At 41.1% G+C, this 14,163-nt stretch overlaps 1 protein-coding gene across 10 annotated transcripts in view; it reads left to right on the top strand.

Moving 5' to 3' along the window:
- sgip1a (SH3GL interacting endocytic adaptor 1a) overlaps positions 1-14,163 on the top strand; it is a 74,372-nt gene that overhangs the window by 33,327 nt on the left and 26,882 nt on the right. For all 10 annotated transcript variants that reach the window (XM_080431847.1, XM_080431851.1, XM_080431850.1 and 7 more), the window contains exons 3-7: positions 5,543-5,606; positions 6,040-6,064; positions 7,156-7,218; positions 8,769-8,832; positions 9,582-9,763. In XM_080431847.1, the coding sequence (XP_080287973.1) occupies positions 5,543-5,606; positions 6,040-6,064; positions 7,156-7,218; positions 8,769-8,832; positions 9,582-9,763 (398 nt within the window). The remainder of the gene's footprint in view (positions 1-5,542; positions 5,607-6,039; positions 6,065-7,155; positions 7,219-8,768; positions 8,833-9,581; positions 9,764-14,163) is intronic.

Here is a 14,163-nt window from a genome sequence, read left to right as displayed (position 1 = left end):
TGGACCCTCTGTCCCGCGTCCCGCACAAGCAGTGCAATGTCCCGAAAATCTAATATATGACTGATAATAAATCGGTAAAATCAGGCAAAAATAAGAATTTAACATAACATAACGCTAACCTAATCCTAACCCTAAAACCAAAATAAAGGAACCAAAAACTGGAGAAAAAAAAAACCCAATCCGCCCAGAACCGCGAACAATTTTCGGGGGGTCCTCATGCACGGGGGGTCCTCGTGTCCCACGATGTCCCGCGAAACGGGTTCATCTGTCCCTCAATGGGCCTGTTTGAAGGTGGTCACCCTACACAGTGGTCACCGACTGACTATTTCAGCCTGACTCTTGTAGTTTGCAGGGTGGTGTTCTCTGTGTTTGGCACCAGATTCTGTGGCTTCGCATGCAATTACTTTACTGTGTCTTTAAGACAGACCGCTAATCACGTTAGCACTTCCGCTAGCTAGCAGGCCCCTCAACGGAAGCCATTAAGTCATTAAATCGTGTGTACCGCACACTGTTATTTTCCCGGCCACTAATTAACCCCTGCTTTATGCCTTCATGTGTTTTCAATTCTATGTCACTGAATTGGATTTTGGCCTGGACTCTGTTTTCGCCCTGGCATGGGAATTCATATGTGTGTGTGTGAGAGAGAGAGAGAGAGAGAGAGAGATTTTTTTTTCAGCTTTCTATTCCCAGGGGCAGTACTGAAGAGGCTCTCGCTCTGCTGAATAGTATGATTCCTCAATAATATAGTACCTTAAAAAATTACATACATAACGTGTTTAAAAGAGCACATACAGTATACCATAAGACAGAAGGCAGGGTCACCTTTATTTGCTGCTGTAACAAATACTATAAATGCTGATCATACTCTTTGGCAGTCAACAAATGATTGGCTAAAATAGTTTATAGACATACAGAGAGAGAGCGAACATGGAGGGAGTCTCTCATTAACACAGTTGTAAACCTGTCAGCTCCTACTGGGAAGGAATTCTGCATTTGCAAGTGAGGAAATAGAATGAGGAAAGTAAAGGAACAAAGCTACACAGAGAGAGAGAGACTGCACAAGAGAGAAAATATTGTTTGGTATCTGTTATTTATGCACAGAAGAGAGAAGACTGATATTTTACCATGGATATATGGAGGAACTGGTGATGTTTGTGCTTCAATATCTAAAAGTTAAATTCACTATAAATAAATTCAGTGCACACTGATTCCTTCTCCACTTTTCTTGATTGTCAAAGTTTTAAGACTTCTCTGTTAGGACAGACATTTTACTGAAACCCTGCTGCACAGTGATCTTCCTATATCTTCCTATATAATTCTAGGAATGTCAGTCAGTCACACTCTCTTTGTCTGACTTGCTTGGCTGTACTCATCGGCTTAAGCAATTGCTCTGCACTTGCACACGGCCATTGACCATTAGCATATGCACACTGTGAGGAAGCCTGTTTTTCACTTTTCCCAAATTCAGGCTGTTTATTAGCCTTTTTTTGAAACTGTCTAACTCTACGGCGGCAGTTTTTGCCGTTGCTTCGCATGCGCGGCCACGTGCGCATGCATGCACGGCCACTGGGTCTGTTGTCATGGTCCTCCCGTGTCAGAAAGTAAATTATTTCAAGTATTTTCACGTTGAGAGAGGACACTAGCCGGCCGGGACAATAACTTTTCTGTCTCTATGACAACGAAGGAGGATCGTGTGTGTGTGTTTAACACATCCACCGCCAAGGGCTAATCTCATAATGTACTCACCAGTGCCAAGGTTTTATTGTTGTTTTTTGTTTTTTTCAGGTCGCCATAGGCCCCGTTAAAATCCTTTAGATTGCCCGATCCACTGTTTGTAAACAACGGGCACATGTCCTGGTGTCTACTCGTCGAGACCGCGTGTCAAACGGAGCCGCCATGTTTGAGTTCTGATCGTTTATGTTAACATGGGAAATGCGAGGATGAAAAACTACATGTCCTGTTTAGGTTTTACAGGGCTTTTTGTGTACGACTTAGAATGGATACAGACGGGAAACAAAAAACGTGATCGCACTTCCGGTCCGATCGGGTGGTGTTACACTGAAAATGGTCCCCCTAGAAAATTAAAAAAAAAAAAAAATTCGAAAAAAAGGAAAAAGCACCACAGCCCGTAGGCTACGGGATTGGCGCTTAACCGTTGGATTTAACGGCCCGTAGAACTACGGGCCCGGCGGTAAATGTGTTAACGCAGTGAACCCCAACCGGGGGTCCGAATGCTTCGCGGACCACTTGAGGTCTAGTCTACAGGGAGGTCTATATCTCTACCACTAGTTGTTATAACTATTCTATAGCACCTGTCAATTCCTATATTATGATCTCATTCACTCCTGGGCTTCCTTCTTCCAGTGACAGTCCAGTAAATATGTATTAAAGATGTATTGAAGTATCAAAAGTACAAGTATCAAAAGTAAAAGTATTAAAGACCTTTTCATGGTACAAAGAAACAAAACTTCTCTCTACTTTCTGAATAATGTAACTCAAGTAGTTCAGCTGTTTTTTAAGGTAGCTACATCACTACATTTCATAAAAGAGCACAACAGATGAGTTTTGAGTGCATTTCATCCATCACATGGCATCCATTTCTATTTCTGAGTTTTGAGTGGCTTTCAAATCAATCATTTGGTTAGTTTTGAGTGGATTTTGTCCACATCTTCCATCTTCTACATGTCCATCCACTTGTAGGTTTTACACAGTATGATTCATTCATCCTCAATAGTGCCCTGGGCTGAATGATGGTCTACTGTAACTCTCTATCGGCAAATAAGATGACATTCACCGATGTTTTTAATTAAGGTAGTTTTTGAAACGGTTATTTTTCACAAAAATGTGAAGTCATGTGAAAGAAAGCAATATTAAATGTTATTTTATAAAATGTGTTTGATTGAGTGTATCAATATTGGCCAACTGCCAAATTGTTATATTAAACACTGGTATCGGACCAGAATTAGTGCATCCGTAATTTGTACAAGACTTAAGGGTATGGTGTGAGTGTCTGCTTGTGAAAGGTATGCTTGTGCCTCTACACTGTAGTAAGGGCTTTGTATGGGCTATGATGGCGACCATTCATAGGATGCAGGGGGTGATAACTACAGTATACTTTAGCTAGGTCAATGGGAGTCTCTGGGTGAGGCTAGTCACCGCTGCGAGCTGGCCTCTCTGGATCAATTCTCCATTCGGGCTCCTGTCACGCTGACACTGGAGCTAGAGGAGAGAAAGTATCTGTGGCCAAGAAAAAGAGCACTTACTAACTTCCCACCCCAAGCACATTACAACATGTACAACATTTTGTGTGTAACTGAACTATCATGCATTATCATTGCGACACATTGTCAGCTTACAGCTTGTAGATCATCTATTTTTGGTGCAGTGCTTTGGTGTGGAAGAAAAGCAAAAAAAGTACAGAGCCAACTCGGGTCCAATTTACTAAGTCTAGAGGGTTTAAGTGGTTAAGGAAGTCTTGTATAGTTTGGCTGTATGGATATAGGCTTTAGGCCAAAGTCCTCCAGATGCGGTTCTGATCCGGTTCACAAGTGCACCTTGTAGTCGCAACAGACATCGTTGCTGTGTGTTGCACTAGGTGTGGAACCCCATATATGAATATGCATATATTTGGCTGTATAGATATTATGAAATGCAAAAACAAACATGCCATAGAGCAGCTGACTAATTTACTGCCATAGAGCAGCTGACTAATTTACTATGTTCCAACTCACATGCGTGCTTGCACACACACACACACACACACACACACACACACACACACACACACACACACACACACACACACACACGCACACGCACGCACACGCACACACATTTCTTTCTTATTCATGAGTGGAGCCATTGGTGTTGAATTTGAGCATCAGGCTCAAGAGAAGGGATATAGATACTGTGTGTGTGTGTGTGTGTGTGTGTGCGCGCGCGTGTGCACACGTGCATGAGTGTCAGTATCAGATGCCTGTGTTGTCTCTGTGTGATGGCGAACAGGCAGATGATGCAGAGAGATGACGTGATGAGAGCTAGCATCCAAGGACAGACCAGAAAGAATGAGAGAGAAGGAAAACTGTGTTGGGACCCATATGTTTTATTGTAGTGTTATGTTAAGACAATTGTGGTTACTCAAATGAATTCGCCATGAAAGGAGTACTCTGAGAAATGTGACAGATTCAGTACTAAGGACATGGTCGTAGAGTTTTTATAAACAAACATCTGTTTATACAGCAGGTGCAAAGAGCATAGACTCTGTTTTTGGCATTGATTTGGTTTAGCTTTGAAGCCAATGATCAGCATTAGCTATTATTATGCTCCTTCGTTCTAACCTGTGTGCATGAGGTTTTCACCGAAGTAGTATATTTTATAGAATTTACCACTTAAAGTACTTATTTGACCAGGATTCCCCATGGGTCTGTACTTAAGTTGGTCCCCTGTTTTTCCATCTACACCAAAACTATGTGCTGAAAATAGCTACAATCTATGCTATTTTCACAGATAGTTTGCATATTTTCGCTAAATCTTTGTCTATAATGACATGCCCAGAATGGGGAAGTTAGGGTTCATGTGGTTAATGGTCTCTTCTCGTCACCACCTCATTATTCTGTTTCAAGTAATTTAACTTGACTCTTTTATGAGCCACTTTCATCAACAGGAATGCTGTGCTGCAGAGGCAATGAAGTTAACTTTCAATAGATGTACATGTTTTCATAGCAGGATGCAATCTATCGATGCTGAGCAGTACTCCGTTTTATTTGATGCAGAAGAGCTACAGTAGGAATAGATTAATAATTGGATGCCTACATTTGAAGCAAACAGTTCATTGTCTTGGCCACAGAGGCGTTGACATGAGGTGATAATCCACTCATTATGTCCAGAGTATTCTTGTCAGCCATAGGTTTTGAACCGACAACCTTCCATGCAACATGACGGACAAGAATCGATTGTACTTGTCAGCAAAAAATGTGGTTGTTTCCCTGTGCCTCAAGGCTGCACGCATTATTTCTGTTCTTTGATGCATGGATTTTTATAGAGTGCTGATGGATCTGCCAATAATAAACAAGCTCTGACACTTTTAAGGCCCTGGATCAATCTGCCATGGCCCATGACCATGAGCACAGTTTTAGCCCTGAAAAAGCGTTTGGCTTCAGACTACGGTCTGTTGCTCAATAATGCATGAAAACCTCACCTTTAGTCCACTGGTTGCTACTGTGGAGCTGGCCCTCTGATGCTGTCCATTTGAAGCCGAGCTCCCACCCACTCGTGTGTGTGTGTGTGTGTGTGTGTGTGTGTGTGTGTGTGTGTGTGTGTGTGTGTGTGTGTGTGTGTGTGTGTGTGTGTGTGTGTGTGTGTGTGTGTGTGTGTGTGTGTGTGTGTGTGTGTGTGTGTGTGTGTGTGTGTGTGTGTGTGCACACACATACACATATCTGTGGCTGCTTGTTGCCTATAGTCGTTCTAAACTGTAAATGTACTGATATGATATGGATATATCTCTACCTCATATACTTAATCTCCACTCTCCCTTCTGTTTTAGGATTGAAAAAACGTACCAGGAAGGCCTTCGGGATACGGAAGAAAGAGAAGGACAATGACTCCACGTAAGTCCTCCTCCTGTCCGCTGTAAACTGCTACAACACAGACTGAATAACAATGTTTTTCTTTACTTTAACTTCACTAGCCTCACCAGATTGGTGTCTGTGAGAATGAACAGATGCTGGATACACAAGAAGCCCATACTGTGTACACACTTGGAAAAGGATTTGGACCGCTGTTATTGAGTAGAGTCCCAATAACGTGGCCCAAGTTGCCCCATGAAAAACAAAATAAACCTTTGTGTGATTTGGATTAAGATCTTATTAGTTAATATGTTGTGGGTTTGTGAGAGTTTGTACACAGATGGCTGTATGGATAAATATTTTTCTACTCTACAATTTGGCAAGTTGTTCAAAATCTGCACAATTTTCTTTTTTTTTCTCTGTCTGTCTCTTCTCGCCCTCTTCTCTGCTGTCTCTCGATTTCTCTTCCTTTTAGGGGGTCCCCAGACAGAGAGGGGGGTGTAAGTATGAGACAACTTTTAATAATCAGTAGCTGATGAAATCTTATGGATTGTCAGTCGGTCAAAGAAAACACCTGATTGTATTGTACTGTACAAGCTTGATCTTCTACTGTTATGACTTGATACAGTCTGAACAATAAGACACGAACGCTACACAGAAGGCCATGTAGTCATCAGTGTATGTGAACTATTTTAGCAACAACAATTCATGGATTGATAAAACATATAATTCTATACTTTTCTGATTATATCATTGTAATTTTCTGTGTTCTGGTCCTTCTTGCTTGGCAGGAACCCGAAGAAGTTGAATCGGTACCAAGGGTTATTCAAATCCTACTGTAGAGTAGAATAATCCCTAGAATCCTCTAGTCATGTAGCACTTAGAGTAGAGTGCATAATTATGTATAATTAAAATACAAAATATATTTGAACTTGATACTGCCTTGATCCTTGTTTTAGTTTTATTTCTCAATTTGCCCTACATTTTAGTATTATTGTAATCCACATCCATTCTTACATTTTTCCCAGCATGCGTATAAATACATTATAAATATATATAAATATCTTTATAGCACATTTCCAAACAGTGGTACACTGTGTTTAGTGTAGCAGAAGAATCAGTTTAATGTACTAAAAGTAAGATTGGTTAATTCCAAATTGTTACCAAAGCTACCAAATATTTTGGTACCAAAATATTGTTTGTAAAAAAGAAAGAAAAACACATTAAGAGGTGATTTAAAAGCTTGCACAGATTTTGCCAGTTTACGGCCCCCTACTAGGTTGTATAACCTACAAATTCACTCATCTTGGGTCCGTAGACTGGACCTTAACAATCATCAGGAGAGCTGTCCCGAGGAGCTCATAACCTACTGCAGTCCAGCTCCTGACAGTTTAAAGGCACTGATAAGTGTGTCAGACCAAACTGAGCCATAAAAGACAGAACCAGAAACAATGCTTTGCACTCGAGCTCCTTAATAGCTAGCATAGAATATAGATCCATCTGGTGGTAATAGAGTAGTGCATGGTTTGGTAGTGTTTCTGTACTTCCATTGCTTGGTGTGAGTTTCTTTTTCTTGTCCTCTTTTCATCAGCCCCAGAGGAAGGCCAATGGGGCTCCCAACGGCTTCTATGGAGAGATTGACTGGGACAGATTTGTAAGTAAACGTATAGGATTTTATTTTAATTTAGCTAAAGCCCTATACGTTTTCTGTCAGTTGGTTAGTCAGCAGGTATTTATGTTGCAATTTGTAAAGCTATTTTTATGCGGCCCATTTGTTTACATTTGTATTGATCGAGACTTTAATGACTAGTAGCTACTTTCATTCTAACCTTCACCTCTGTTACTGCCCGTAGTCTTTATCCACGTCATGGCCAAATCAATATGCTAGTGAGCAATTTGTGGACGTAAAGTACAAGGTAAACAGTATTTATAATAATGTGGATGGATCAAAGGAGTTATACCAGATAAGTAAATAACGAAAGTCTGACATTACTGCCACTAGAGGCCGCTATCCCCCTGAGTAATTTTTTCTATTGAAAATTCCATAGGGAAATCTTAGATCGCACCATGTAAGAACTGTGTTTCAAAAATAAACAAATCAGCCCTGGTGATTTAAAATGTCATCGCAACCTCCTGTTCGCTTGTCATACGCCGTTGAAAATAGCATGTCTCGCCAAAAATACATGGTAAAACACAGGAGCCGAGATACAATATTTCCCAAATGCTTTAACCAGGAAGTGAATGGAGCAGTAAATCTTTGGATTATCTCCTGGCTCTGTGTGCGAAATTAAAAAGAGAAAAGAAAAAAAAGGCCTCCTCCTTTTGTCCCTGTACAGTGTACACCAAATAATGTTTGCTGAAAATAGCCAATTTACAAGCTCACGACGCATCGTGAGCTTGTAGATCTGCTATTCTTGCAGTATTTTCTACCCAGAATAAGGATGCTAGAGTTCAAGTGATTAAAAGACCTGACTGATTCCTGCCTTCACAGCGCCACCCGTGATTGACAAAGTCTTTGAACTTTTTGAGCAAATGTCTATTATCCCGTAACAGGATTCCCGTTTGTAAGCTGTTTTACAGTATGTCAGTAGTATTTCCAAAACTCCTGGGGCTAAAGGACAGTACAAAATTGGTTATTGGAGTTACGGTACTCGTACATTTCACAACTTTCACTTTTTTGCTAGCATTAGAATACATTACAAAGCATCAATCCCTCTCATCCCCTTACATGACACTGTGGCAGGGCAGAAAAGCTCCTTTAGCAACAGACTGTTACGCCCAAGTTGCAACAAGGAGCGCTATACAGTAGGAGATATTTTCTACCAGCAGCAATAAGACTGTACAACTCCTCAACCCGTGCTTGGCTTGATAGGCCAGGCCTTGCTTAGGGGCGGCCATAGCTGAGTGGTTAGTGAGCCCGCCTAGGGAGCCAGAGGCCCTGGTTGCCCCAGGTACGATTCCAGGCCAGGCCAGCAAATGTGTCGATGAAATGAAATTTGTCCCTGAGCAAGACTCTTGACACCTAATTGCTCACAGGCCCTCATTGGAAACAAGACCGTAAGGACTTTCATGAACGGACCTGTTAAAGGAAAAAAAGGAATTATATCCAGCTATCATCATTAACTAATGTGTCATATTGATGAGATAATCCTACGTAGGCAAACCATTTTATACAGGTTTTTATTGTCCTGTGTGTGTTTTCAGAACGCTCCTGATCTGGATGACGAGGGCTACAGCAACAGACCTGAGGAGGAGGAGGAAGGAGGAGATATCCTTGCCATACTCGGTTTATAGATGTGTACAGTTGTGTACAGATGCCTCAACTACAGTATGGGGTTTAGCCTACTCTTATAAAGATCACTTTGTACTGTACTTATAATGGTAATATCACTCAATACATAGGTAATACTGTAATAACTGCCTACACATAAATAAATTATTAAATGGTTACCGGTACAGTACCTACATTTAAATAGAAACCATGATGAAACCCATGAGTCACACTACTGAGTCACCAGACAGAGAAAAGCCCTGTAGCCTCCTCGTGAAGCCTGGAAATATCACTCTAATCGATACAGTTATACCCAGACCATCAGCTAGTATTGAACTGAACTGAGGCTTTGCTGTTTGTCGTCTGACTCAAAAGGATGTTCATCTATCTGTAATTACCTTCTAATAGACTGACCGCAGACTAATATTGAGCTGAGTTAGACAGACACGCAGACTATGACGACGGCTAGGCACACAATTACATTTGTGGTCAGAGTTAAAATGGCTATAGTACCAAGAACGTGATCTGCACTACATATGTTTTAATTGGGTTCATGTATAACCTTCAGTTGATTAACATATGCAGATGTGTTTCCTAGTTTTGATTCCAGTTGCATTTTGATAAAATACCCCAAACGTCTTGTATTTTGCTTCAAGCTACAGTGTTTCAAGGTAACGTACACCAAAACAATAGTCGACAGTTCGGGAACTCAGGAACCACTACCATCCTTAACTCTTGGTTTCCACCTGCGCCCAAAGCCAAGGCACATTTCTTCTCCTCTGACGAGTCGGAAGGAGAGGAGGATCATCGTAAAAAGTTCAAAATCAAGATCAGACCCATGCCGAAAGACAGTACTACTGTGATAGCGCCTTCAGTAGAAGAACTGAAAGTGTCCATAGGCAACATAGCTCTTTCCCCGGCTCCTATGGTGAGTAGCTGTGACGTCACTGCGTGACTCGCTCTTGGTGTTTGTACGGACGTGATCTATGCATTTGAAAATAGCCGATCTACAAGCTCACAACGTTTCGCAAAGCGACGCGTTGTGAGCTTGTAGATCTGCTATTTTCCACAAAAAAAAAGAATATTTGGAATATTCTTTAAACATTCTAACACAAATCTTGTAAGGGGGGGCACAACATATTTTCAGATGGGGGTCCACGGCCAAATACGTATCAATTTGGGGGTCCTTGACATGAAAAAGTTTGAGAACCACTGATCTACAGTATGCGTGTTTGTGTGTGTTTGTGTATCTGTATTCTGTTCACACAGCTCCAGGAGTGTGCAACTTCATTCCTCATTCTTTTTGAAGAATTCGTTTTTTCTTTCTGATGCATTACTAGTACTGTGCCCGCTGTTGTGACTGTTGATTCACAGGCCTGCTTCTGACAAGTCCCGCCATGATAAGAATTATAGCTTGATTTTAATGAGCCAGGGTGTCACAGTGAGATTAAATGTCTGGGTTTCGATCCCAGACTGAAATAAGAACCCATATCCATTTAACGAGGGCAAATTAGCTGATTATATGTCTCCTTCGTCTTAACTGTTGATGGCCTGTCATAATTGGAAAGGCATGCGCTGACATCCACTTTGACATCAATGCGGTTCCACTTCGTACAATGCACAATAAGGGTTAAATAATTACGTCAAACAACCCTTTCACTTATTCAAATACAGTAAGCGTTTTACGCAGCAAAAACGATTGTGTGACCAAGTATGAATGAGCATTACAACATCCAGCAATGGGCTGTTCCATTTCGAATACAGTTCGGCTGATGGGTTCTATTGCTCAAGAAGGAAGGAGGAATTTGGATCCAAACAAGCAAGCGGGTCTCCTTCAAAAAGAGGCTAATTAGCTGGGATGTGCTGGTCAGTTCAGGTACTTGAGTGCAGGTTCTGGCTTCCCCCGGCCTCCACCTGCTACCCATTAGGCCTCCCAACTTTCCAGTGAGCACAGCTAGGTTGAGTGTCAGTCCTACGCTGAATAATTCAGATAGGAAAGTGGGCACGGTGAACGCGCGTGTTGGTCTGCTCTACAAAGAGAGAGCCAGTCTGCGGTCATATGAGCCTCAGGACTCAATAATTCATCCAACCTCAAAGACGTCTGTTGCTCACCCTGCTAATGTGCAACGCTGAGCAGGTGTAGTGCTTTTAATGCCATGAACTCTACTGTACGTATGAACGTGTGCGTTTGTCTTAGACTCGAGCCAGATATGTTGGCTGATATATTGGCCAAACCGATATAAATTGATTTGGCTGATATATCAGCCATTATTTGACTTTTTTTTTACGGTATCTGCAATTTTGCAGCCGGTATAGTTTTCCAACATTTTCAAAAATAGCTGATCTACACCCTCACTCGTGAGCCATGTAGATCGGCTCTTTTTGAAAATGTTTGCAAATGTTTTAATATGGCTTAAGTGGTAAAAAAAAAACATAGTTCAGTTTGTGTGTATTTTATATTTAAGTGTTTGCTTGTTCATTGTCAAATTAAAGTTAAATGTTCTTTTCATATATATTTTTTATCTATCAAATACTTTCCAAAATCAGGATCAGCATCTGACTAAAATCTGGCATCGGTCGGTGTGTGTCCAACTCATAGGATTGTTCAGTTCACTGGGATTCCATGCATGTTCTCCTTTGCTTAGTTGTTACACTTTTCCCTACAGATTATCCTGCTACATATTAGCTATGCTCAATCAACTCAATTCCTCTGAATGTCTTTGATAGATGTGTTAGAGTTCTACAGTAATGTAGAACAGGATTGAGAGCAGTTTTCTCTCAAGTTATAATTATGATTACCCTGTTCAGAACTCCTGTACTTAGGACTTACATGTATATATGATGTAAGTACAGAAGTAGTTATACAATGTGAAATGACTTAACATAGCTTGGAAACCAATCTGTATTCAAACCTAGTCTGTGGGACTTCCCATTATTGTGGATGTTTGCAATCTGTCTAAATGCCAGTACCATTCCCTGCTTCTTGGCCTCTTTATTGAGATATCTAGCACCCTAGTTTGGACTGAGTTCTGGAAGTCCAGTCTTTCCCTCACCTATGAATTATACATGAATCACACAGCCTTCCCTTGGCCCTGGCAACTGTACACTTCTCTATGTAACCATGGGAACGGATTGACCATAAAATGGTTTAAAGGGACGAAGTACAGGGGTCAAAGAAAAACTGTTCTACTGCTTGTGTGTGTGTCCTTGTTCTAAAAGGTTTTTAAGACTCACTGCCAGAGTCTTCATTTTTGGCAATCCAAATGTTTTAGAGAACTGAATTACACACCTACTAACGTATCTAGGACACAGGGTGTATACAGCTTGTCTCATGTCGCAGTCTGCATAAACTCAGTTTCCATGGTAATATTTAATATGAGAATGAGAATGTTCCTCATGCATTCAGTCATTATGTATACAGAAACATATTGTTGCATGGGACACGAAGAAACGGATTAATAGCTTATCCCGAATATAATCTTAACCAGGTTGTTATCTACTGTCTATAATAGCATAATATAAACGTGAATGCTCTGTAACTTATGAATGAGTAAAAAGTTTAGTACAATGTTTGGTTGAATGGATGAATGAATGCAGTGTCATTTGTTTTTCGAAGTGTTCAATGCTAAACCAAAGTTCAGTGCTAAGCCTGAGATAATCCTACTGTATGATTCATATACACGTGCCTTGCTTTGAATTGCCTGCAGTAATAATATCATCTCCCCTCTGTGTTTCTGACTCCTCTACCCATCTCTCTTTTCCTGTGTCTGTTTTTCTCATGTCCCTTCTTTCTCTCGCTCTCCCTAACGATGCTAACCTCTGTAGAGAAGTCCGGTAAGCATTTGCTTTGCATGCTATTGCATTTGTCCCTTTCTTTGGCTTCTAACACCTTCTCCATCTGCATACTTACTTGTTTTTTTTATGCATGCTTCTAAATGCTAAAAGTATTGTGTTGTGTGAAATCAAGGTGGGAACACACCTTCAGCGCTTGCTGAACATACATGGATGGACTGGAATTATAATGTGCATTTTCAGTGCTTGTATCATGGGTATCATTGTAGAGTGCATGTGCTAATCTAATTGCCCTTTTGTGACCATGGCATACCCCTTCTGTGTTTCTCTTTGTGTATTTATCAGTAGGAATGTGTAAGTGAGTGAGGTGTAAATGTGTGTGCATAGTGTATGTTCTATAGTCTATGCAGTTCAAGTTGTTTCCACTGAGTAAGGCCTGATAAATCTGGTTTTAATTAGCGCTGGAGTCTTGAGATTCCAGTGCTTCAGCCCCATTACTACGTATTACCACCACAGTAGTACAGGAGACCAGGGAAAGGTCAACTTCCTCTGCTACCAAGCACTTTTTTATATGTTGTGAATCTGGGGAATTCTCTAGAGCAGTGTTTTTTCAACCTTTCAACCCTGGAATCCCCTCAAGGAACCACTGCTCTAGAGTCTATATTGACTCTACCATTTGACATAATCAATATGAGAAAACCAAGTTTTAGAGTGAAAGAAAACGGATGGATTTGAAAAAAATGTTATTCTTTGGTTTTTTATATTTTCTTTTGGAAGTTGAAAATGTTATCTGAATGGTTGCATTAATCCATAGAATATTTCAGTAGGATATACAGCATGTGTCCAGACAGTTTGTAGATGAGCAGCGTGCTGGTACAGCGAGTCCCTGACACAGACCAAAAGGCCACGGCAACGCCACTTCCTATCCTTCTTCCTCAGTACATACGGCAGGCACATTGTGATTGGCACTGACACACAAGAGCACATCGTCTTCTCCGGCCTAGCGTGTCCAATCAGATTAATCCTCTCACTAATGCGGCCAGCCCCCCTGTTACATCACTATGGTCATTCATGGCTCACTGCATGGCTGGAACCAACACACAGAATGAGGGATGCCTGGAGAGAGGAACAGAGCAATGACGCAATGGCAACGGGAAGTAGGTTGATGGAGAGATTCCCTGCAGAAATTAAAAGCAGCAACAGTGTCAGTGGGTGGACGGAGGAGGAAATGAATGGGAATTTTGCTCTGAATGATAGAAAAGCAGATGTGACTATCAAGATGAGACAAAATGAAAGGATAAGGTATATTAAAAAGATTATGATGCATCATGCAGATTATGTGCAGGAGATGAAAGGGTTTTGATACTGTGAATGATGTGCAGTCATGTGCATGCAGCATTTGGCCAATTTCTTTAACCACTTAAACCCTGTATATATTTAGTTGACTGGGGTTCCCCAGGGCTCTTTACTAGGTCCACTTATTTTTCCCTCAATACCAAATGTCTTTGCCGAAAATAGCCGATCTAAAAGCTCACC

The sequence above is a fragment of the Gymnoscopelus braueri genome, assembly GCF_963280865.1.
Source record: "Gymnoscopelus braueri genome assembly, chromosome: 6".
Taxonomy (NCBI): domain Eukaryota; kingdom Metazoa; phylum Chordata; class Actinopteri; order Myctophiformes; family Myctophidae; genus Gymnoscopelus; species Gymnoscopelus braueri.
The sequence above is the reverse complement of the archived record's forward strand: the minus strand, read 5'-3'. Positions and strand labels throughout refer to the sequence as shown.